At 42.5% G+C, this 23,369-nt stretch overlaps 2 protein-coding genes across 3 annotated transcripts; both read left to right on the top strand.

Annotated features, from left to right (window-relative positions):
• Positions 1-9,415: 9,415 nt before the first annotated feature.
• LOC114440924 (uncharacterized) lies at positions 9,416-16,943 on the top strand. The gene is made up of 6 exons (XM_028413590.1): positions 9,416-9,605; positions 9,778-10,926; positions 11,366-11,683; positions 12,240-12,357; positions 13,017-13,127; positions 16,400-16,943. The coding sequence occupies exons 1-6, from the start codon at positions 9,542-9,544 to the stop codon at positions 16,575-16,577; spliced, it is 1,938 nt and encodes a 645-aa protein (XP_028269391.1). The 5' UTR covers positions 9,416-9,541; the 3' UTR covers positions 16,578-16,943.
• Positions 16,944-17,485: 542 nt separating this feature from the next.
• tyrp1b (tyrosinase-related protein 1b) lies at positions 17,486-22,635 on the top strand. Of its 2 annotated transcripts, none has more exons than XM_028404439.1 (9): positions 17,486-17,599; positions 18,303-18,661; positions 18,853-18,961; positions 19,497-19,710; positions 19,963-20,167; positions 21,405-21,572; positions 21,846-22,025; positions 22,097-22,243; positions 22,328-22,635. In XM_028404439.1, the coding sequence occupies exons 1-9, from the start codon at positions 17,586-17,588 to the stop codon at positions 22,531-22,533; spliced, it is 1,602 nt and encodes a 533-aa protein (XP_028260240.1). In that variant the 5' UTR covers positions 17,486-17,585; the 3' UTR covers positions 22,534-22,635. The 2 variants fall into 2 exon arrangements, with proteins under 2 accessions (XP_028260240.1, XP_028260248.1); XM_028404447.1 differs by having other exon boundaries at positions 22,097-22,247; positions 22,328-22,488.
• Positions 22,636-23,369: the final 734 nt, after the last annotated feature.

Raw genomic sequence — 23,369 nt, 5'->3', positions numbered from 1 at the left:
TTTATCAGGTTGCTGTATCTGAACCATCAGTCCAAAAGGGAAAATACTTCCTGTCTTCTTTGTCTTCTTCTAAAGGAAGAATTTCCCATACATGATATCTTATTGTGATAGGTGTGTGATTGTAATTGTGTGAAAACCTTTTTGAAGACCATCTCTCCCTGCTGCTGACTGTAATCCCCTTGAGGCAAATTTATCATTTGTGATAAATAAAACATGACTTGACGCTTACAGTGCACAATTTATGGTGTATATGATCTATACAAAATTACGGTGGGCCCATCTGAAAAGGGGGAACTGGTGGAGGCCATAATGAGGAATTATATTCATGAGATCCACCAGAGTTTTCTTATCATACTCCCTGTTGTGTAATTGACTAATCAACATCGCCCAAAGTACACAGTCTTTGTTCTCTGACTAATGCATTCTGATAGGTTCAAAGGCATGGAAAACAGAGAATGAGTGAGTAAGAGACCAGGCATGTGTGTGAGTGTATCAGGAGACCAATTACATCTCCAAGTTGTATTTCCAATGAGGCACAGCGACTCACTACACTTCCCTGATTTGGCTCTTGCGGAAATTTAAGCAAACCTTGGCTTTAAGGTGGATACACAAACACACACATGCACAGAAAATATGTTTTTTGTGTCATGTGTTCACTCCATATCAGTTACATAAGGTCCCTGTGATGGCAGTCTCTTTGCTTTCCAGGTGAGGATGTTAGAAAAATATTGATTCTGGACAAACAAATCGCTACCGACTCACTGACTGGGCAGAACTTGCAAGTAAACAGAATAAAAAATAGCAATATTGATTCTTACAAACAAATAGCCCCGAACTGACTGACATGGACACATCTTGTAAGTAAACAAAATAGCGAGATTCAAATTTGGAACAGGGGAGCGAAACCACAACAGTTTGTCATGTGCCGATTTAGATTTGCTGACTAATCCTCCTGACAGCCACCCCCCTTACTCCACCACAAACACCACCATCAGTTTCCATGTTTAAAAGTACCCCACCTCTCTAAAGAAGTAATACCGCAAATAATCTTCAAGATGCATGAACATGGGGAGAGAAAGCTCTGGCTTCAAATGCAACACAAAACACCAAACTTCCAAATACATGCATCCATTAATCCCTGGTTGGGAGTAATCCCAGGGTGTTTATGTTCTGGGCTAATCTTCCCTCTCTCTTCTGCTAAGGGACTGAGGAGTACGCTCCCATTTGCAGGTAAGCCTCATTTTCCCATACCTCAGCCATAATCCTAACTCCAGATACGGAGGAGAGTATCCGAAGAAACAGGGAGTTGGGGTTGGGGGTTGGGTTGGTTTGTGTGTTTGTGGCAGGTTTGATGGTGCAAGCATGTGAAAAACTGAGCATTCAAGGTTTTTGACAGCTTTCACTGACTTCTTATAGCAGGCAGACATGTGGCAGTTATATTGAAGAAATGAATGATGGGTCACTTTCTTTAATAAATGATTACCAATACACAATGATTGAAAGCATTTATTGTTTTTCTAAAATTCTTTTTCAGAACTATCCATCACGAAAAGAAATATTTTAGTGGAAATATGTCATTTTGTTGGACAGTGTGTTCTGATGTTTGATGCTGAATACCTTATGAATAACAAGATTTTTTTGGATTTCTTACCTTATGCAAAGACCAGCTTGCTGTTGTTTTGTTGTTGTTTGTTTGTTTGTTTTGGGTGATGATCATATGTTGACTGGATTATTTGCAGATATTCAGTCCTCTTAATTGACCTCTTTATTTTGAGGTTTTGCTACACCAAAGGTTGTTTGGAAAACAAAAAAAAAGAACTTTAATGGAAAAAGCAGTAACAGACACACTAAAGGTAGAAACAGATATCCATAAAGGCAAATCTTTGAAGAAATGTCACATTAGAAAACTATTTGTTAAAATACAAATAAGCTAAAAAAAATATGAAGTACATGACTAAACTGGACTAAAAGAGGGACGATCCAACAGGCAGGTAAATAACAAAAATACAAAATGGTCTGTCCATGCATTTACAAGTAAGATTTCAACCTGTGGGGAAACTTGTTTTCCCCCTTTGAGCCAATGAGGAACAGTTACAAATCTAACATCAGCACAGCTTCACATGTATCTGGTTCAAGATTGTAGAATTTCATTGTGATTCTGATACAGATCTGAATGTTTGTACTTGATTACCTGGCCGATGTTACATCCAAGATAATTAATTCAATTAATCTGGAGGTCTGTCATTATTCCTGGGTTACCCCTGGATAATATTTGTATTTATTCTATTCATTCACACCAGGCAGCCATGCTGTAAGTTTTCAGCCATAAACTGTGAAGTAGTCTGATGATTCTTGTTTGTCCCACTTTCAGTTCACATGTAAATGACCTGGTTTTCATGTCCAGTCACATATTTTTCCATTTAAAAAAAATAGTTTACTTACTGGTGGCAGTGATTTGTATAACCATGTGCTTTAATATGAATATTTATTATGAAGTAAAATCCATATTGCACACAAACATGCATCTGTGTCTGTGTGCAAAACAACTCCCTCTCCATCTGGGATGTTAATTAGGAATCATAATATGCCTGAGTTAGGTTAATGACAGACCGGCCCATACATGCAGTATATCCTTATGACTAAAGTGTTTGTGTGTGTGTGTGTAAATATGAAGGTGTGTGTGACATAGACAGAGAGGCCAACCTCACCGACTCCAGAGGCCCTGAGGCTCTCTGACCTATTTCTGCCTGGGAGTAGCTGCTTCATCACAAGCAGACACCAGCCACTGCACCTGGACTGGGACTGTGTGTGCGTGTTTGTGTGTGTGTGTACATGTGCTTGTGAAATGATGCACTATGTCTAACTCTAGTACAGCTCTGTTTTGGTGCTCACAGATGTGAATGCACACACCTTCCCTCCTCCTGTTATCTCTCCTCCTTTTAATAAAGAAGCACACACACACACACACACACACACTCTCTCTCTCTCTCTCTCTCTCTCTCTCCCTCTCTGTCAGTTCTCAGTCTCTCTCAGGTGTTGCCTGCTGTGAGGTCCAGTGCTGAGTGTTGCTGTATCTGCGTTCACGGCAGGACATCCACGCACGCACACACTCGCACAACCTTGCCCTCCCCCCGCATACACGCACCCACACAGATCCTGTTACACTAAATGTGTTCACAGCAGGGTAAACCTGATTCAAACAGCTAGCGGAAAGTCTAATGATTGATGATAAGACCAGAATATCCGCAGCCACAGCAAAAATCACACAAACAGGTTATGTGGGACCTCCAGGCACTGAGCTGCTCTCACATAGTAGAGGAGGACTGCTTGGGATCATTAGCCCTCATGCACACAACGCTGTAACATCCCTCCCAAACCACGTTCACATGTAGGAGCGGACCTGGGCATGGAATAAGCACAGACATACCACCACACACTCCCCCCTACCCCTGTGCACACGTACTGACTCGCACTTTTGCACTCTGCTGCCTCTTTTTCTCTTCCCTTTCTGCCTGCTACTTTGAGACAACTTTCTGCTGAACTGCTGAGGAGGCAGGCAGGTAAGCAGGCACATCAGCAGCGGGGCAGAGGTGCTGTTAGTCTGATGAGCAGTAAAGCTGTCAACACCAGAATAGCTATGAGGAGCTGCATTTGCTCTCATGTTTACCAAGCTAAAATCCATTCTGCCTGTTGTAATTCTTCCGGCTGCAGTGTCTGTGTGGATTTCAAAGCATGAAACACAAAGCAAGTGATGTCCAAATTTCACAAGTGCCATACATTTTCTAAGTGTTAGGACCGTCCAGGACTGCATTTGCTGTTGTGATATAGCATAATGAAGGTGTTGCTCTTGTACCCAAAGTGTGATTGGAGTCTTTCCCACTGACGTAAGCTCGAGAGGAGTATTCTCATAGACAACGGTGATGTAATGGACTACGAAGGCACTAGTCAGTCTCCTTTTTTTGCTTCCTCCTCCTCTCTATTTCACTGTTTCTCCCTCCTTCCTCGCTCTCTGTTCCATCTCAGTTTTTTCTCTCTCTCTCTCTCTCTCTCCTTTTTGTCTTGGCAGGCTACTCCTTCTACTCCTCTGGGATCACTGAAATCAAACCCAACAGCTCCCTCGCTTGGCCTCAAAGGGGAACTACATCTACAGGCGTCAGCTTCTGCTTGTTGTCTACTTTATTATTATACTGCACATTCCTCCTCATCGCCTCAGCGATATTCCATTCAGTCGTCACTCAGTGATACCCATGTCGGCCCTTGAATAGTTTGTCAGATACTTTCTAGACACAGACGGTTCTTTTGTCACATTAACTGTCAGAAGCGTGAAACATTTATTACCCTCAAGTTCCCTCTAAGGAGTCCCATACTAGTGCTTCTCCTCCTCCTCTTTTTCTTCTGTCCTTGTTCGGTGTCTTCATCAAAGAAGAAACACCAGCCTCCCCCCTCCTCCACCCCCCAACCCCCCGGAGCACCATGATGAGACACACAAACCTTCCAGCTCTCTCCTCTACTTGACCATCTCGATGTGAGGAGAAGAAAAAAAAAATACACATATGAATTCAGTGTTAGCAGCAGTGTTTCATAGTGTGCACACACACACGCACACACACACTAACAGTCTCAGCTTCCTCCAGCAGGGTGGCTTTGACTTTCTATCTATTACAAAGACGCACACAAATAGGCACACACACACACAAAAACAGAAATTCACACACACGCATAGAATGTACAGTGCATCTACACATATAGCTTTAACCATACACACACACAAATACAAGAGTGCAACGGGGGTTTTGAGAGAGGAAGCCCACAACATAAATATCCAATTACCAAACACATCAAACGCACAGAGGATGAAATATTGATAACTTTGAGATATTTATGTAATCCACAATGGTGCCTTATATAAGTGTTCCATTTACAAGGAAATGCAGAAATGTGCAAGGAGGTATTGTTTCTTTTTTTTTTTACGGCACAGAAAAAGAAAAAAAAGAAACTCTGCTGTATGTTGGCAGACAACAGTATTGGTTGAAAGCAGTTAGACAAATGTGCTCCAGCTCTCCCTCTCCCTCTCTCTCGCCAATATAAAGTGCTCACACAGGAAACAACGCAAACACACCTATAACCTATACAGCCAGCCTCGGTTAGAGATCATCCCCAGAGCACGTCGTTAATAACACCACTGAAGCGTCACAACAGATGAAAATGAATACAAAATGAGGGATGACTTAACCACTAGTGGAGCGCTATTCTGGGGTTGGACGTACATTTATGAGGGGGAGTGACTGGGATGTTTTATTTGGCAGTTCATCCACGGCTGTCAATCGTTCCGGGATAAAGCCTGTTCCAAGCATATGGAGCTGATGGGGGAGGTTTTGGACTTCTGTCTTCACTGGGGTGCTTTTGAGCTGCAGATCATAGAGCCTTTGCAAAGGCATAAACAAGCACGGAAATATGGATTCTCTCTAATTAATTGTAAATTGTCACTGCTTGAATTGGGGCTGCTGAGTGATGTGTGCATGTAGAGTATGTGTTTGTGTTTTTTCATGTGTGAGAGGAAAAACAGAGGGAAGCCTGAATAATCTGACTTAACTTTCGTGCCTTATCAACAAGCCACTCTTCGTGGTTTTTCCTTTGAAACTGCTGTTCCCCCACTAAGGCCGAATAAATTAGAACTCCAAATAGGAATAGTAATGAGAGCATATATTATTTCTGTTGTTGGTACTGGTTGATGTTGTTGTTGTTTGTGTCGACAGGAAGGCTCAGATCTCCATATATGCAAAAAAAAGGTAACTTCTCTGCATGTTTTATAAGTTTGCAAGATCATTTTAATGGTGACCCAAAAAGATGTCCTAGATATTTGGGGAACATCCTTTTGAAAAATTCCTGAAACTCAGACAGTGAGACAGAGGAAAAGGAAGAGAAGGAGAGAGAGAATGTGAGAGGAGAAGAAGAAGCAGAGACAGAAACTACACTTGAATTGTGAATGACATACATTTAAACTGTGCTATCTGTCAAAACAGTTCTTTTTTTCATTTCAGAACGCTCAAGGACTCAATATGTTTGATACACTCTATAGTAAATCACACAGTATTACAGCCATGCCATCATTATTAATGCCCACTTATAGATGCTTCAATGACTTCAACCTCAAGAGTCTCAGTGGGTTCCACGGCTGGTTTAACAACTCCTTGTTGACTTCCCGTTGGCGCTCCCTCTCAGGGAATCCCCTGATGCCATTTTATATACTGCTCCATTACTATGAAAACTCAAGTGGTCTTCTGTGCAGCTGAGCCTTCAAAGTTTAATGTACACTCAAGAGGCAGACCTTACTGTTAGGCACAGGCACTCAGACCTCAGGAACTTTCAGTAGTTTCGATAACTTTTGGAGGCTTTTGATGGTTTTTAGAGTCTCATACTTATGTGTATATTGATCGGGTGAACAAGCACCGACAACTTCCACTTTAAAAAAAAAAGGGTGAGTATTCAATTTTTCTTTTTCTTCTTTCAAACAACCAGAAAAGCAACAAAGACATGTGGCAACCACACATACACTATATACACCAGGTAAGGGTGATGAGACACAAGAAGGAGGAAACAATGGCGGCAGGACAAGTGATCACAATGAGAGAAAATGACCATGAGGTAAAAGAGACACACAAAGAAACATGATGACCACAATAAAACATGACATGCACAGTATTGTCAAAAAGACATCAATGTTTAAGATGATTTATTGGCTTACCAGAAAGTCTATGTCTGCATGTCCTCTTTTTGTTTTGACTATATATTTGTAGAACATATATATGTCATCTAATTTATTATATAAAGATGCTGGTTGAAAGTAAGTTTTTTTGTTCAAATCACCAGTGAAGTGTCACCTCTAACTAGACAGTGTGTGATTTACAATACTATACAGTCTTTCTGCTTCAGATGCTGTAAGTAACCAGTGGGCGTGAGTGCAGCCACTGGGCCAGAGTAGAGGTTAATGTTGGTTACTCACCTCCACCACCCTCTTTTCACGGAGAGCACATCTGAAATTCCAACATTGACATGTGAAATACAGACAGAAACTCCTATGGCCTCACAGCACTGCACAATGTGCTGCTCCGCCCAGCCCTAAACATAGACCAGCTCCAGAAAGCCCCCACTCTAAGATCATGTTGGTCAGATTTAACAATTTACAGGTGTAATTTAAGCCTATTTGGAAAAAGAAATTATTACTTAGCATTGTGTTTATGGATCGTCAGATGATTTTTTTTTTATTGGTCAGGCTTCATGAGAATTTAATGACACATTTAATGTGTATGTAGATATTTACCCTTTACAGTTTATGTGTTTAGGATAATACACATGCAAGAAAATATACACTATGTATCTTTGTAATAATCCCTCTCTCCAGCCCAGTCACAAGCCAAGTATGAAGTGCTACTGCCTGGTAGCACAAAGCACAATGTGAAGCTCATGTGACTGTATTAACATTTCAGACCTAATCCCCTGCAGTCACGAATGAGAGGTAAAAGAGAGAGAGAGAGATCAGAAATTTAAAGTTAGAGAGAATTTAAAAGTATGCAACAAAGCAGGGAAGAAAACAATTCAGATATGTTTTGTTGCTCCTCTGAAGCTCCCGAGTCTCATCGTTCCTATCTATGGTTTGTTTTGACAGAGAACAGAGTCTCTTGATGTGAAGAAGTGCAGATTTGGCACTGGATTGTCAAGTAAATCGAAGTGAAACAGAGATCACTGTGCAGCACCCCATGTGGCTTCAAAAGTAACACACAAACCGCAGAGAATAACAGCGACATGTTCTTATAACAACACTGACAGCAAAAAAAAAAAAGTCTTTAGTGTTTTCTGTATTTAGTTTCATGGCTCGGAGCAGGCTCTCAGCACTCCTTCCAGAGCAACGAAATAAGCTGGTGGGTCAAGAAGACTCACTAGTTCCATGAGAGTGGTTTACAGTTTTGTCACGCTGGTCTTTTGGCCTGAGAATCAATGGGGCCTTTGGTCAGAATCAGCTGATTTCATTGACAGACAGTGAAGCTTCCCAGAAGGGCTACTATTATTGTGCAGATCACAGGGCAAGCAGGGGATGATCTGTCAGGTGGGGGATCCATCCAGAGCAGACAAATATCAGACAGAACTGAGTCCTCACTTGAAGGATTTTTGTTTTATTTCAAAATGGCAGCATTTGACTCTTTAAGCTTATTTTGAGCTCAGACACTTTCAAACTCCTGCTGACTGATGCTTTATATGTGGGACAAAAGGCTCTATTCATGTTTCCACAGTTGATAGTGGAGAGAAAATTGTTGATGTTTTATGATTGTTTTATGATGTTTCAGTTAACAAGTTAAAGCTTGTGAAGGTAAAAAGATCATGACAGAAGTAAAAATGGATCATACATTTATGTAGAATAGTTTAATAGTCCGGATAAGTGAACAGTGCAATACTGATTTCACAAATCCACCAAAACTGTCTACACCCTGCATCATCCCCGTCCTACTATCTTACAACAAAATAAGTATCAGTTCTCCACAGAGAAAATCCACACACTTCACCCTAAGTGGTTGTTTTGCTCTCTTTGGATGTCTCCATGATGCTAACCTGGATACGAAAATAAATAAACTGCAGCGCAAAAATTCACCTGGGGATTTTTTTTAATGCCTCTAGTCATACACTACATCTGACACTGAGCATTTACAGAAAGATCCCAATTAATGTAAGACCTGCTTCCTAATTACCCGTACTCTGTCTTTGCCCATGCCATCATGAGACAGGAAAGTAACACACCAGACATCCACATAACACAAGTGTTCTTTGTATTACATAACATTGAAGATGTGGATATCATTGTTAGATAACAGCAGGGAACCATGAAGCTGTTATCAGTATACCCACAAGACCAGTGACATAAAAGTGGGTGTATGGGTATAAACAAAGGCCTTTTATAGTTAATAAAAAAGACCTGTGGCACACACATAAGGGAACCAGCAGCTTTATTTTCTGTCCAAAGAATAGCTCCTTCTGTTGGATGCATTATATTGCTGTTAAGAACTGTTAGTAGTAGGTTTTCTGTGCTACACTCTGATCTATTTTCTCTAGCTCTACGTCAAGCTCTAATGGCAGCATCACTCACTCCCCAAACTCACAGCCCACCTATAATTGCTCCTCCAGAGTTCACTGTGTGTGTGACATGCCGGCCGTGCTTCACCACAGCTCTTGTAAGAGTCTCAGAAGCATTTAACGTTGAAGTGCGACTTTATGTAGAGACACCTGGTGGTACAGAAAAAGCCTGAGGTGGCAATATTTAACACGGCGATGTTCGTTTTTTCACCCTCCCTCGTTTCTTCGTCACCTGCTAACATCACCCTCCCTTGGACAGGCCCAATTTACTGTCCAACTGTCCAGAGTCTACACACACTCAGTGTATGTCCTGTGGTGGCGTACACACCTGAGATTTGAAGGAGATTTTTAAGGAACTGGGTGTTTTTCTGTGGGAGTGTTTTGGAGTAAATCATTTTTTCATGTTTATTCTGAAAACATGGAATACTGCACTTTAAAAGGATTCCTTGTGATTTGGCTTATAAAGCACTGCACATCTGAAGGTAAGGTGCTATTATACAAGTGCCAGTTTTAACTTGTGCTTTCACCTAAGTGTAATATTTGAAGTGTTATGTTGTCTTGTGTATTTTTGATTTGGATAACTTGCGATTCTGTAGTTAAATCCTCCGTAAAGTTACTGCAGAGCAGCTAAAGCATTTGCTACTTTCTCTTTAGACCTCTCTACCTCCATTCAATCCTCCACTACAGTCGCCCACCAAGATGGCCAGACTTTACCACAGGAACCAGGGCTTCCCCCTGCAGATGTGGTGCCAATAGTGTCCCCTCCAAGTCTGCAAGAAGTAGAGCAGGCTGTGCAGGAAGCCTCAGAGCAAGCGGAGGGTCGTGGAGCAGAGAAAGTCATGAAGGAGCTGCTGGAGAGGGTTGTGGAGGCCGCTCTGGGGCAAGCAGAAGGCGGGAATGAAGCAAAAGTGGAAGCGGTTGAAGAAGAAGATGATGATACTCTGGGGGTGGAAATTAAAGAAAGTGAAGCTGACGCAGAGGCAGAAGTGATGAAGGCAGTGGGGGGTGAGACTGTAGGCATCAAAGAAGGAAATCCTGGTGTTGGGGAGAATCAGGAGGCAGAAGAGGTGGATGCATTGGAAGATATAACTGAGAAGGGGGAAGGAATTGTTGAGGGAGAGCGTGAAGCAGCAGCTGGGTTAGTGGAGAAATCCACAGCAGGTGTGGAAATCAAAAAAGCAGAGGGCATGGAGGTTATCGATGAGTCTTTAGGAGCCGAAATTAGCCAGGAGGTTGTAGAGGGAGCTGCAGCTGATTCAGAAGAGACAGGTGGAGATTCAGCAGTAGAGGAGGCTGGGGAGGAGGACAGCAAGGAAGAAGAAGCAGCAGAAAATAAGGAAACAGAGATAAAGGAGGTAGAGGAAGGAATTGTGGAGGTGGCGGTGGGTGGAGAGGCAAAGCAAGAGACGGGGCCTGTTCTGGCTGATGTGGAGCAGACAGGACATGCTTTGGGAACAGAAGACGCTCCAGTAGAAGAGAGTCCAGTTGAAGGAATGGAAGGGGGTCCAGTAGTGCTGCCTGACATAGTAACCACACAGACTGTAGAACCAGTAGACGTAGAGGAAAAGGAGGAGGAGGTCAACATAGTGGAGCATACAGCAGGAACAGAAGTAGAAGCTGAACAAGGACATTTAGTGGACAAAGCAGAAGAGATAGAAGAAGAAGGTGCTGATATGGGAACAGCAGGTGCAGAGAGGGATGGAGGAGGTGTGAACAAGGAGGAATCAGTGGTAAATGAAGGGGGTGATCAAAAAGCAGGAGCAGAGGAGCAGATTGCTTTGGGAACTAAAGAAGTACATCAAGGTGAGATACATGAAGATTCAGAAAGTGGAGTTGCTACACATCTAAAACTTCCCAGCAAATTCAAATTCTAAAACTGCAGTGGAACTGCGGTTGCATTTGACTCAGCAGCTTTGCTTAAGCATTGCATTGTTTGTAACTTAACCTACTTTGGGTCTTAAATAAAGATTATAATACAATAAACCTGATAAATCACACAACCAAACATACACATGGAACCCTGACTGATCCTGCTGTGGATTTATTAGTCTGACCTTCTATTATGTTTCCATAACAAATGTCCATACAAAGACTGCACTGGAAACTGTAGCACACATACAAATCATAACCCAGGTCTTGCAGCACGTCTATGCATTACTCCACATTCCACATGACAAACCCCAAACCGTGGCCTCTTGGCTTCATTTTCACATGTGTGTCACATACCAAACCTCTCTTCTAGAAGAACCGGTGATCCCTGGCCCAGAGCCTGAAGATGGTGAAGTCTCTATAGAGCAGAGCCTTGAGAACCAGGCTCCAACCCCAAACTCATCCCTCACCGAGGCAGAGACCGGAGCATATAGCCCTGATGGTGGTGAGACATCTGACCATGGCAACGAAATCATCACCCCAACTGATGACCTTTTGGCACACGGCCCTGCTGTGGTCCAACCTACGCAGAATAATTTTGTGAAAGATACTCCACCTGAACATCCTCAGGCAGAAGGAGAGGAACCAGGGGAGGTCAATGAGCTGGTGGAAGATACAGCTGGAACTGCAGGTAGGTATTAGAGGCTCCGTGTAGAAAATGTGTGCAGAATGAAACTTCTTCTCCTCCAAATACAGATAAAATTGATTCCAGAAGTTTTAGAAACCCATTTTAATGGCAGATTTTTTGCAGCTTAAAACTTGGAAAAAGAACTAAAGAATAAGAAAGCAGATCATCATTACAACTGTGCCAACCATATATGCAGATGGCCAAGTTGATTGTGTTCCATTTGACTAAGCATGGAGCAGGCTAACTGGTGAGGGAAGCCCAGAAACTTGGTGTCACTACAAAACATGTTATTTTCTGCCTCACGACAATGGAAGACATGTATTTGCTCCACTGTCTCCCCCCCATGCATCACACACATACCCATTGAGACCATAATCTTAAACTATAGGTAGAAAGCAGAAAATATTGGACTTGAGACATTTCAGAGTTTCAGGTTAGCGCCAGGAAATGTTAGTGGCTCTGTTGTCCTGGTGATGAGTACCTTTATATATCTAATATCTTTCTCCTTCTCTGCCCTCCCATTTGTACTCTCTTTCTCTGCCTTATTGTGCCTGTTTAGAGACAAACGAGCTAGGCCTGGAGGCATGGAAGATTGGCGCTATTTCTGCTGCAGTCTTCCTGGTATTGGAGACTGTTGTCATCATTATCTATATCCTCAAATGTCGCAACAAAAACAGGTAAGTGGCACCATTTTCTGTGCACTGAATCTCCTGGAACACTCATACCAAATGCTCTGAATGACTAAAAGCACAGCCCAAATTACATTTTTACATTTCAGCCAATATTATTTCTGTACAGTAGCATGGCTTTCATTGGAATTTTGAGAAAACTAGTTCTTTTACAAACCTAATTTTTCTGTATTGGTGAATAACTTTGTGTTGTTTTACGTCAGTCCATGTAAAGCAGACTCTATACTTTATATGAACAAGAGTCTGCCTAATACTTCTGAATTCAGCAACAACCTCTTCCCAGTGCTTCCTCCTCTAATATCTGAAATGAGCCATCTGATTGCTAGCTGTAGCACCAACAGTGCTACAATCACAGATGGGACTCACAGCAGTGCTGGTACATGATTGCTTCTGATGTTGCCCAAGCTGCAGCTAACATTTCAACACTGATAGATGGTGAAATTAGGAGAGAGTGCTCAGCATTGTGTCAGTACATTCACAAAAAAAGAGAGAGGTCCTTCCTCAGTCATTTGCTGTGCTACATTTTTTTTATTATCTCCCCATGTGGATCACTGCAACACGTAGTTAATTTGTAGAAGGGCAAAGGTAAGCAACAACAACAATAACAGTGATAAAGGGATTTTGTTCATGTGTTTGTGTGTATGCAGTACCCCAGCCCTACAGCGGGCATGTGAGGAAGGCTGTGTTGAACCAGAAGCAGCTACAGGAGGCGACTGCAGCGATGACACACTGCCTGTAGGCAATGGAGACACCCAACAGTACGTTAACGTTGAAAATGTCTCTGTTGGCGGCATACATACATAGAGTGCATACAATAAGATTAAGATTAGGATTAAGAGACTTCATGGTTGTTGTGCAAATACACCAACATTTAGTTGCACTTCCAGGTTCTGGCCTTGGGATAGGGTAATAAAGAACATAAGTAGAACACTAATGTCCAGTTCCACACACACACACACACACACACACACACACACACACTAAGCCAAAATGTACATATCAATATAAATAGTAATAAGTCCCACTTTGCTCTGCCATGTGTGACTGGTGCCATTCCAGTCACCATATACCCCATGGTGCATTTCAAAAATATCCCAGTAACAGCTCTCTGTGTTGCTCTGCACCAAATCTATTTTGGTGTTCAGCCACAGCTCCACCAAGCACATTGAGCTTTAGACACAAAAAAAATGGCAAAGATCTTCATCTGGCTGATTTTCTAAATAAAATACCAAGTATGGACAGCTTAAAAAAAACTCAAAACATGCAAATTACTTCACAGTCTTATTGTTCTCACGTGATCTTGAAACTTTCTCATGAGTCCAACTAAACAAGTAGTGCTTAGAAGTGCACAGAAGCACTCCACTTCTGAAATGCACTAGTGGGACTTTAGGCCACGGTAAGGGCAACACAGAACTGTAATGAAGCTTGACAAATGCCTAAAATAAAATCTGCCTAAAATGCAATAATTTACACCCCCAACCACCAACAAAAGATAGTCAGCGAGGTTTCTTTCTTCATAATGCGCTGTACTGTATATTTATGTAAACTGTAAAACATTGTACGAGTTGAGTAAGGTGCAATTATGTGAGTCTTAACACAGCACCCTCCATAACTCTTTCTTGTGGTTCCTGTTAAAGCACAAAGATGCAGCGGCCTCTAAAATCCTTCTGTGCAGGCTGTCTGAGTGTAGCATCCTATCTATTTCATGGCAAAAACATGCATGAAGGTCTGACCAAACTGAGCATATAGCCACCCCGTTTTCACACAGCTGCAGATTTAACTGTGCGAGAGCGATGATGGGATTAGCAGCACAGAGAAAATGATCTGAACAGTGTCTGAAATTTAAAGCTGCAGGGCATAAAGTGAGAACTATAAAGTTATGAATGAATACGATCACATTTTTAAAGACAAGAACAGCAGAGGGTTCACCTTTAAAGCTTTCAATTAAGTTTGAAAGGTTGGAGGTAAAAATCAGACACAACAGCTGCACATCACACTTACGAGTCAAACATAAAGGTCTGACTTTCACACCGAACATCATCACATATAAACATTCTTAGTTTACATGATCTTGCTGTGCTCAGAGTGATTTTCTTTCCTCTCTCCTACATTCCTTACTAGAGTGTGGATTTCACAGTGCTGTCGTATGAGTGTCTTTGTCACTACCAGCAGCAAGATATTAGACATTTCTATTGTCAGCTGACTAAATATCGTGCACTGACCTGGCAGATTTGTGGTTCATAGGAACCACCAGTTGTGTGCTTCTCAGCTGATTTCCTCCTGGCTGTTTTGTAGTCTACGTGCCGAGGATTCTGCTCACTGCATCACATGAGAGCGTGGGTCCCGTGAACCCAGAGCATTACTGAGTAATACTGTTATTTCTCCTAATCAGACTAGCAGGCATGGATCAATAATAAGCCAAAGTGTGTGTGTAAGAGTGAACATGTGAAGGTATTGGGTGACAATCTGAGTAAAAATTTTGAGAAAAGGGGAGTCATGCTGAGATTAAGAGAGTCTAGAGAGTATAAAAACAAAACCGAAGCACGCCGAAGCTGAACATGTCTGTTGCTTGTGCAAAAAGTCGTGTGCAAGACAGAAAGAGAACTGCGAGGCGTGCGAGGCACAGGCGATAAAAGAGCAACACTGAATTATTCAACAGTCGACAGTCATCTTGAAACGTGTCCTTGTTAAGAGACTTTACAACAGCCATGACAATCCCGTTGTTATTTGGAAACGGGATCACTAAAATCACTGTCAACAGACAACAAGAAAAAGTCACTTTTAACATCTACAAGTCACATCTTTAACAGATGCGTCCTCTCAGAAATACAAGTGTGGCTTTTCAAAAGCAAAGAAGTTAAAGCTTTATTAAAGCTTTAAGGTTAATACTAGTCAATGAAGATATCTGCCCTTACACACTCGTTATCTTTGACATGGCCTTTATCTCACTGACTGTGGTATTTGCAATTGGGATCAACTGACTTTGACTGATGCACAATCCTGAGGCAGGTCAGCTAATCTCACAGCAGCAGGACAGGCCTTACTTTATTCCACCTTGGGACATGTTAAGAAGTAGCATCATACATCATGCATGTGGCCATCTGCACAACAGGAAGCAGGTTTTTCTTAGGGTCAGTTAAGAATTAAAAGGGGAAGGTACAGTCACCAAGAGTCAATAATTAAAAATGTATAAACTTGCTAAAATGGTTTAATATGAAAACAAAAACAGAGTGGACCTGGACTTGTTAGAGTTCCGGTTGCCTTGAAACACTTTTCACTCCTTAAGGAAGGGTTCATCGTTTGGCTGCAATATGCAAACTATCCACCAGGTGGCATTAAAATTTACACACTGGTCCTTTAAGTGGCTCTACAATGGTTAATATGGGACTAAAACTGTCCTTGTCAGTCTGTCAGTCAGTTCTCATGTTTGAATGTGGGCAACCTCAAGAATTATATTCCTTGGAAGAGCCAACATTAAACCAAGATGCAGAGCTTTAGCTAACTTGCTGCATGTTAAGATGCCCTTGATGAGTAGTCACCCAGTTCACGTCAAAAATTCACACTGCGCTTCTCCACAGTTCTTTCAGCCAACCTGCAAATAGTCAATAATGTAAAGCGATCTATTTATATATTTATATCTAGACGTGTCATTCTCTCCTAGTGTTTGTCATTCCAACACAGTTTGTAAGCTTCTCCATCTGGTGCAAAAGTCATTAAATAAACAGACCTTCCAGTGAGAATATTAGCATCCACTCATAGCAGAATATTCAACAGCAGTTTGACAGACATTATGAACATTTTAAACTGTGTTTAAATTTTACCTTCAATTATCCCATTAAAAGGTGCATGTCTCTCTTCTCCCCTAAGGAAAAACAGATTTTATTCCCATTTGTATCACAGGGCTCCTATTGTACCGCTAATGGTTCTATTGTGTTAACAATCAGTTGTGTCTGCGGTCAGAGTGCCTCTTCCCTTTATTTCCTCATTACTGTATAATCTCTGCCAACCATCCCGCTGTCCTCTCTATCAGGAAAGTCGTGCTTGACCCATCTGATGTGGCTTCAACCCTGGCCAATACAAAAGAGCAGCAAGAGGACGAGCATGTGATAGCCATGTCAGACCTCCCACCCGGCTCCACGGAGGAGTCAGCCAATACTGGACCAGAACCAGACTCCACACAAGACCTCAGGACTTCCTCCATGCTCTAAGAGGTCCCAACTGTTCCCACTGTGTCTAATCAAAACCCCCTAAAAAGCCACTTTCCAGCCCTGCGTCCAAATCGCCAAATTACCCAGACAGCCAGTGAGTTAGGATAAATTCTAACCGAACACAGACTGCCTTGGATACCGACAAAGTGTGTATGTGACACATTTATATCGAACGCGACTGTGAGTCTGTCTTTTGTGCGAGTGTGTGTAAAGGAAGAGATACTGTAACACATTTAGCATGTATGAGTGTGTGAATGAGTGAACAAGAAAGACATGTTTTAAAACCCTCTGTGTATATGTGTGTGTGTGTGTAAATGTGATAAAACTGTCATGTATGTAGTTAAATGTTTTTCTTTTTTCATATTGACCACATCAGTCATGCTTGTACAAAGCTTCTAGAAAACAAGATGAAAGGGGGGCGGCAGGCGCAAATGATTATTCTGTTTCTACAGCAGTTCAGTGCAGTTTATTCAGGCAGTGCTTTATCTATCTCATTAAACTGTACAACACAAGAACAAATGATTTTCCATTAGTTTTAAACTTGATTCGATTTGCATTCTACATTACTCTTGACCTTTGTATCATCATTTGTGATGTGAGAAATACCAAATTAAAACAGTGATGTTGAATTGTCTCTCAGCATGGGTTATTCTGTAGTTCCTTTGACCTTGTGTGGTTTTACTAGTTTGCATGTACATGCTATAAGGAGTGTTTTCCTTGTTTCACCTGTCAGCCTCTAAAGAAAATAAACACTTGGCTGACATTAAAAATGCGTGTGAATGCTAACTCACAGTTGAGTCTGTTCTTGTGTGAAAGACCACGCATGCAGGCGTCGTTTGGGCTATGATCATGAGGGATATGTATTTGAGAAATGATTGTGTTCACGTGTGTGTGTGTGTGTGTGTGTGCTTACACAAGGTCTGGTCATGTGCTTGATAGCTATTTAAGACAGAGGAGGGAAATGGGCCGACTCTTGGGGGGCTAAAGTTCTGCAATCAGAGGAGAAGCATGCACAGTCAGAGGTAGGAAAAAATACATTATCATAATTATTTTCCTCACAACGAAATGTGGAATTGAAAAAACAATTTTATTATGACTGCTTCAACACCTTTAAGAGTGTACAAGTTCAGATTTTCACAGTCAGGCCCACGCTTCATTGACTCCTATTCATAATAATGCAATATGTCTGCACCAAATATTAATATATATATATATATATATTCTAACTTTTCATGGATGGTTGTTATCTGTTGTGTTCTTAGTAAAATAATTGCTCCTGCCAAAGTATCAGTCCTTCCTTATTCCAGGCGAATCAAACTGCAGAAAAGGTCGAAGCAAATCGTCTCTTGCCGTCTATTGTTGAAAGCACTTGTGAACTTGTAACTCTAATGGCTTAGTGAATTATGGATAATGGCTGGTTCTGCCTGCAGGGCTGTGTAAGAAGTGAAGTTTTGGAATAATGTTGAGACAATTGGCGTTAACAGGAGAACACAAAGTTGTACCTCAGCTTAATTGAAGTGTATGTCTGCGGCGTGTTTTTTTTTGTATTTTTTTGTCTCCGTCTCTCCAAATGCTTTCTGGGAGATTTCAGCCCTTCAGAGCCCTGTACATGATAAGTGGTTTAAGAAAAGAATAGAAAAGAACATGTCTAAAATATCTAACCTACTTTATTCTCACTTTATTCTCCCTCATGTCTCTAAAATACTCTTGTCTGGATCTTGTTAGCATGTGGAGAGCAGGTCTGCTGGTGGTGACCTTGTATGCCACCCTAACAGTGGCCCAGTTTCCCCGGGAATGCATCAACCCCGAGGGGCTGAGGAGCGGCCAGTGCTGCCCGTCCCTTTCAGGGGCAGCAGGGGATGAGTGTGGCTTCAGCACAGGAAGAGGGCAGTGCATGTCTATTGCGGCTGATAATCGCCGCCATGGACCACAGTACCCTTATGCTGGGCGCGATGACAGGGAAAGGTGGCCACTGCGATTTTTCAACCGCACCTGCCAGTGTAATGGGAATTTCAGCGGTTACAACTGTGGGCGATGCAGACACGGGCTGAGTGGACCCAACTGTGATCAGAGGGTCTCTGTGGGTAAGAAAACAGACAGCAACTTGCAATGTCCACTTTCTACTGTACAGGGCAGCACTTATGACGTGGGTGTTAATTTTCAATAACATTCCTTTATCCTCTTCTTTTCCTTTATTCCTCCCACCCCTCGACCCCCCCCCCCCCCCCCATTCTCTCTCTGTCTTTCTTCCTTCACCCCATTAACCTTACTCCAGTAAGGAGGAATATAATGCAGATGAGTGCAGCTGAGAAACAGGCATTTGTGAACGCATTGGACCAAGCTAAGAGGACTGTGCACCCTGACCTAGTCATCTGCACAAGACGGTAGTATAATAACCCAATGCTATGAATACTTCAAAAGAGGATTGATTTTAAAATAGCCAGTCTTTGGTCTGGTATCAGCCAGGATTTACCTCAGAATCTGTGGATCAGTCTAGCTGCAGTATCTCAGCAAAATATCTATGAACGCTGTTTCTTTTTGTGTGTTTTTTAAAAGTAAAATCATAACGTCTTGTGCCTGCTTGTAAGTGCATAGTGGAGTAAAATGATCTATAATCTTCCAACTAACAGTACATAGTTGTTAACAACCTACTGCCAAGTCAGCTGAAGATTGTAATAGATTAACTTCTCAGCTGCAGGTAGAAGAAGACTTTAAAACTGTTATTTGATCAATTCTGCACAGGTTCTTATAGCTACAGCTACCAAATTCCCTTTGGCAGCTACATACAATATCTTTGCGATTCGGCTGGAAGCAAACATCCTCTCACTTCAAATCAATCAGGATGAGTGTGAAGTATAAACAGGCTGGAGTGCAGTGTGGAGGAAAAAATACAAAGTGACATTCACCCTTTATCTGTAGGTACCAGGAGGTGTTCGGGCCTGATGGCAACACCCCACAGTTTGAGAACATCACCATTTACAACTACTTTGTTTGGAGCCACTACTACTCTGTCAGCAAGACGTACTTGGGACCAGGCCAGACCAGCTTTGGTGGTATAGACTTCTCCCACGAGGGCCCAGGCTTTGTCACCTGGCACCGTTTTCATCTTCTACAACTGGAGAGAGACATGCAGGTGAGGAAGGGAGGAAGTAGGATGGAAGGCTGAAGAAGTGGTGAGAGGCAGGAAGCGAGGGGAGGATGAGGGGAACAGGGGGGGAGGTACAAGGGAGAAATAATGAGCGGAAAAACAGAAGTGGGTCAGAAACTGAGGGATTTACAGGGCCATGTTGCTGTAGTGTTTAAACTGCATAATTATAAGGAAATGCTTCTTTTTTTTACACACACACATCAACGACTGCCTTCGTATTGTGTTCCATCTGTTCAGGACATGCTGGGCGACCCCACCTTTGCCCTGCCCTACTGGAACTTTGCCATCGGAGGCAGCGAGTGTGACATCTGTACCGATGACCTGCTGGGCGCCAGGAGCGCATTCGATTTGAACTCCATCAGCTCCAACTCTGTGTTCTCTCAGTGGAGGGTCATCTGCGAGAGCGTGGACGACTACGACACTTTGGGCACCGTCTGCAACAGTAAAGAAAACACACACATTACACACTCACTGTGCGGCGGAGAGGTTTTTGATATACAGCATCTTCTCAGCTGCATCAGAAAAAGAGGGCAAAGAGCTCATAAAGAGAGCATGTAGAACATAAGCTGCTATAAATAATACCTCACAGCTGTTGTGCTGAATTTCATATTGCTCGCTATTACTACAGTTTCTTTGAAACTAGTCTGGTTGTTGCACGTTGCCTTCTGAGTTGCATCTTGAAAGACTGGTTTTTGAAACCAGTTTTTTTGATTCAGTGAGCTTACAGAAGTTCTTATTTCGGGGGTCATGGGATTTAGCCTAGAATAAGGGAACTCTGTTCTGCTGTAATAACATAACACTGCATAAGCTAGACTTTAGGTGATCAGATTTGCAAGGATTGGATCTGGTTCCACACTGGCACCTAAAACCTACACTTTATTGTTCAAAGACACCTGATTCATATTTTCTTTACATGTGGAATATTTAAGAACGTCAGTCATCGAAGCTTTACCACCACAACACAAATAAAAGTAGGTCCTTTTGAACTGTGTGTGAATAAGAAAAAAAAGTGTTAGGTAACAGGTAGAACATGTGAGCGCCTGACGCGTGAGTGATCTGTCTTTGGTTATTCCCCTTAGAGAGTCATGACAAGCCTGGTATTTCCTGCATCAACAAGCAACGGCTTCTTAAATGGGTTATGGTGGTGGTGGTGGGGGGGTTGTCTCATTTGTGCATGTTGAAGACAGGAATCTAGCAGTCTACTGGTTCCTTTGATCTAAGAGAATAATCTTCAAACAGACAGACAACTCAGTTATGTAGCCCTGTGTTTATGTGCTTGTGTGTAGGAGACAAAGTACAAAAAAAAGAAAAGAAAAAAAGAACGAGATCATGCATGCAGGAGGGTGGAAAAAAAAAAAGAAAACTTCTGTTCAGTCACAAAGCTCCCACTCAGTACTGTTGACTTTTGTTGAATAATTAAAAAAAAACTGCCATCCTGTCATGTTTAAGACGGATCAAACTAGTCAAGTCTCCCACACAGAATTAGAAAGTGGTTAAATAATACAACATTCCTAATCATGTTCCTTTCCCTTTCTGAGGGGACCACTGGCCCTAGGCTAAACTACAATCTGAGTGTCCTCACTAAACAAAAACTGCCACGGTTTAAGTTATATTTATCGTCTTATTGCAGCAATAATTATGTTCCACTTCTGACCTTGGGGTCCATCTTTCTCACAAAGGCACAGAGAGCAGTCCCATTAGGAGGAATCCAGCAGGCAACGTGGCGCGGCCCATGGTGCAGAGGCTGCCGCAGCCCCAGGATGTATTGGATTGTCTGGAGCTTAACGCCTTTGACACTCCTCCTTACTACTCTACCTCCTCCGAGAGCTTCAGGAACACCATTGAAGGTATGTGCATTTATGAGTCTTAAGGTCAGAAACCGGAACCTCTCCCTCCCCCATACACCGAAGAGGATATTCAGGTTCAGAAAGGACTTGGATCAGAAAATAAAGCTGCTGAAGAAGTGCTGCGTGACTGTATGGATGCAAACACAAAGCCAGAAAACACACACTCACTCAGTACTTCCACCCACATGCACATATGGTTCGCTCCAACACAGCATTTGCTGTTCCTAAATTTGGTAAGTGAGAGCTTTCATTAAAATTCTTTATTTAATCTAGGCTACAGTGCCCCCCAGGGGATGTATGACCCTGTGGTCCGCAGCCTCCACAACCTGGCCCACCTCTTCCTCAATGGGACGGGAGGACAGACTCACCTGTCTCCCAATGACCCCATCTTTGTCCTGCTGCACACTTTCACCGACGCAATCTTCGATGAGTGGCTCCGCAGGCACCGCCCAGGTAGATTCATGGCAACATTACTCACTTTAAAGAATGAACAGATACATAAGGATGCTTTATGCTGTCTGTAGGTGAGGTTGTTTACCCTGAGGAGAATGCTCCTATTGGACACAACCGCAGGTTCAACATGGTTCCTTTCTGGCCTCCTGTCACCAACGCTGAGATGTTTGTTGCTGCCCCAGACAACCTGGGTTACTCATATGAGGTCCAGTGGCCAGGTGAGTACACACACACACACATATACAGAAAAAATCACTGATCCTTCTCACCTTTCTCTCCTCCTCTCTCCCCCCTCTTTATAGCTCGTGCCTTCACCCTGTCTGAGATCATCACTATAGCTGTAGTTGGGGCAGTGCTGGTCATGGCAGTGGTAGGTGGCGTCATCGCCTGTGCTGTGCGAGCTCGTTCCTACCGCTCTGCTGAGGCCCTCGAGCCACTGTTGGGAGAGACCTTCCGACGCTACTCAGAGGATGACCGAAGGCTGGACAAATCACAGTCTGTTGTCTAAATCCACGCCTTTCTAAAGGGGCCTTAACATTTTCGTGCATTTGTTCTGCGTTTTTTTTTACCCAATTTCCTCTAATAAAGAACTGAACTGGTTTTAGTCCCAGAGCCCGCTGTATGTGTGTTTGTACTTGGTAAAATTTGAATCTGGTTAAGCAGACAAGTATCAGACAGTAGCCATGGGGTCAATAGACAAACAGCTTCACTGAAAGAATATGAATACCATCTACTCTGTTCCACCACTGGATGTCAACACTAAAACAATAAAAAAAATGTTCCCTCAGTGGTGTCTCTTCTCCAGCTCTACCCTGCTTTAATATATTCCTGCAGGTCTGTAAGATAATGGTTGATGTCACACAGTCAGGTTTGACGTGTGTCTTAATCAGTGTCAGGTTGTAGGTTATTGTATGAGCAGACAGGTCCTGTTACTGCAGGCCTTTAGCTGCAGGCGCTGATTTGCTTGTCTGAAGCCCAGAGGCCAACTAGCAAATCACAGTGCTTAATAGTACTTCTAAGCAATGAGTCAGATCAAGTCAATGCAAAGCTCCCTGTATCCCTAACAGCACACACACATGCACACACACACACCACACCGCCCTCATGTGGATAGATGGCAGTACTGCAAAAGTAAAAATTGTTTCAGTTCAGTTAGTTACAAGCCTGCTTCACATTTTGAACTCATGCTGGAATTTTATTTCTGAGGAATTTGCTTCAACTCTCAGTGAGAACTGTTCTGGAAGATATGGTGGAATTCACTCAAATCAAAATACACAATTACTAACAGCTAAATTTTAAAGTTGCTAGCATTAACAAGCACTTATCACAGCAGCAGACCTGAAG

This window comes from Parambassis ranga, chromosome 1, assembly GCF_900634625.1.
Source record: "Parambassis ranga chromosome 1, fParRan2.1, whole genome shotgun sequence".
Classification (NCBI taxonomy): domain Eukaryota; kingdom Metazoa; phylum Chordata; class Actinopteri; family Ambassidae; genus Parambassis; species Parambassis ranga.
The sequence above is the reverse complement of the archived record's forward strand: the minus strand, read 5'-3'. Positions and strand labels throughout refer to the sequence as shown.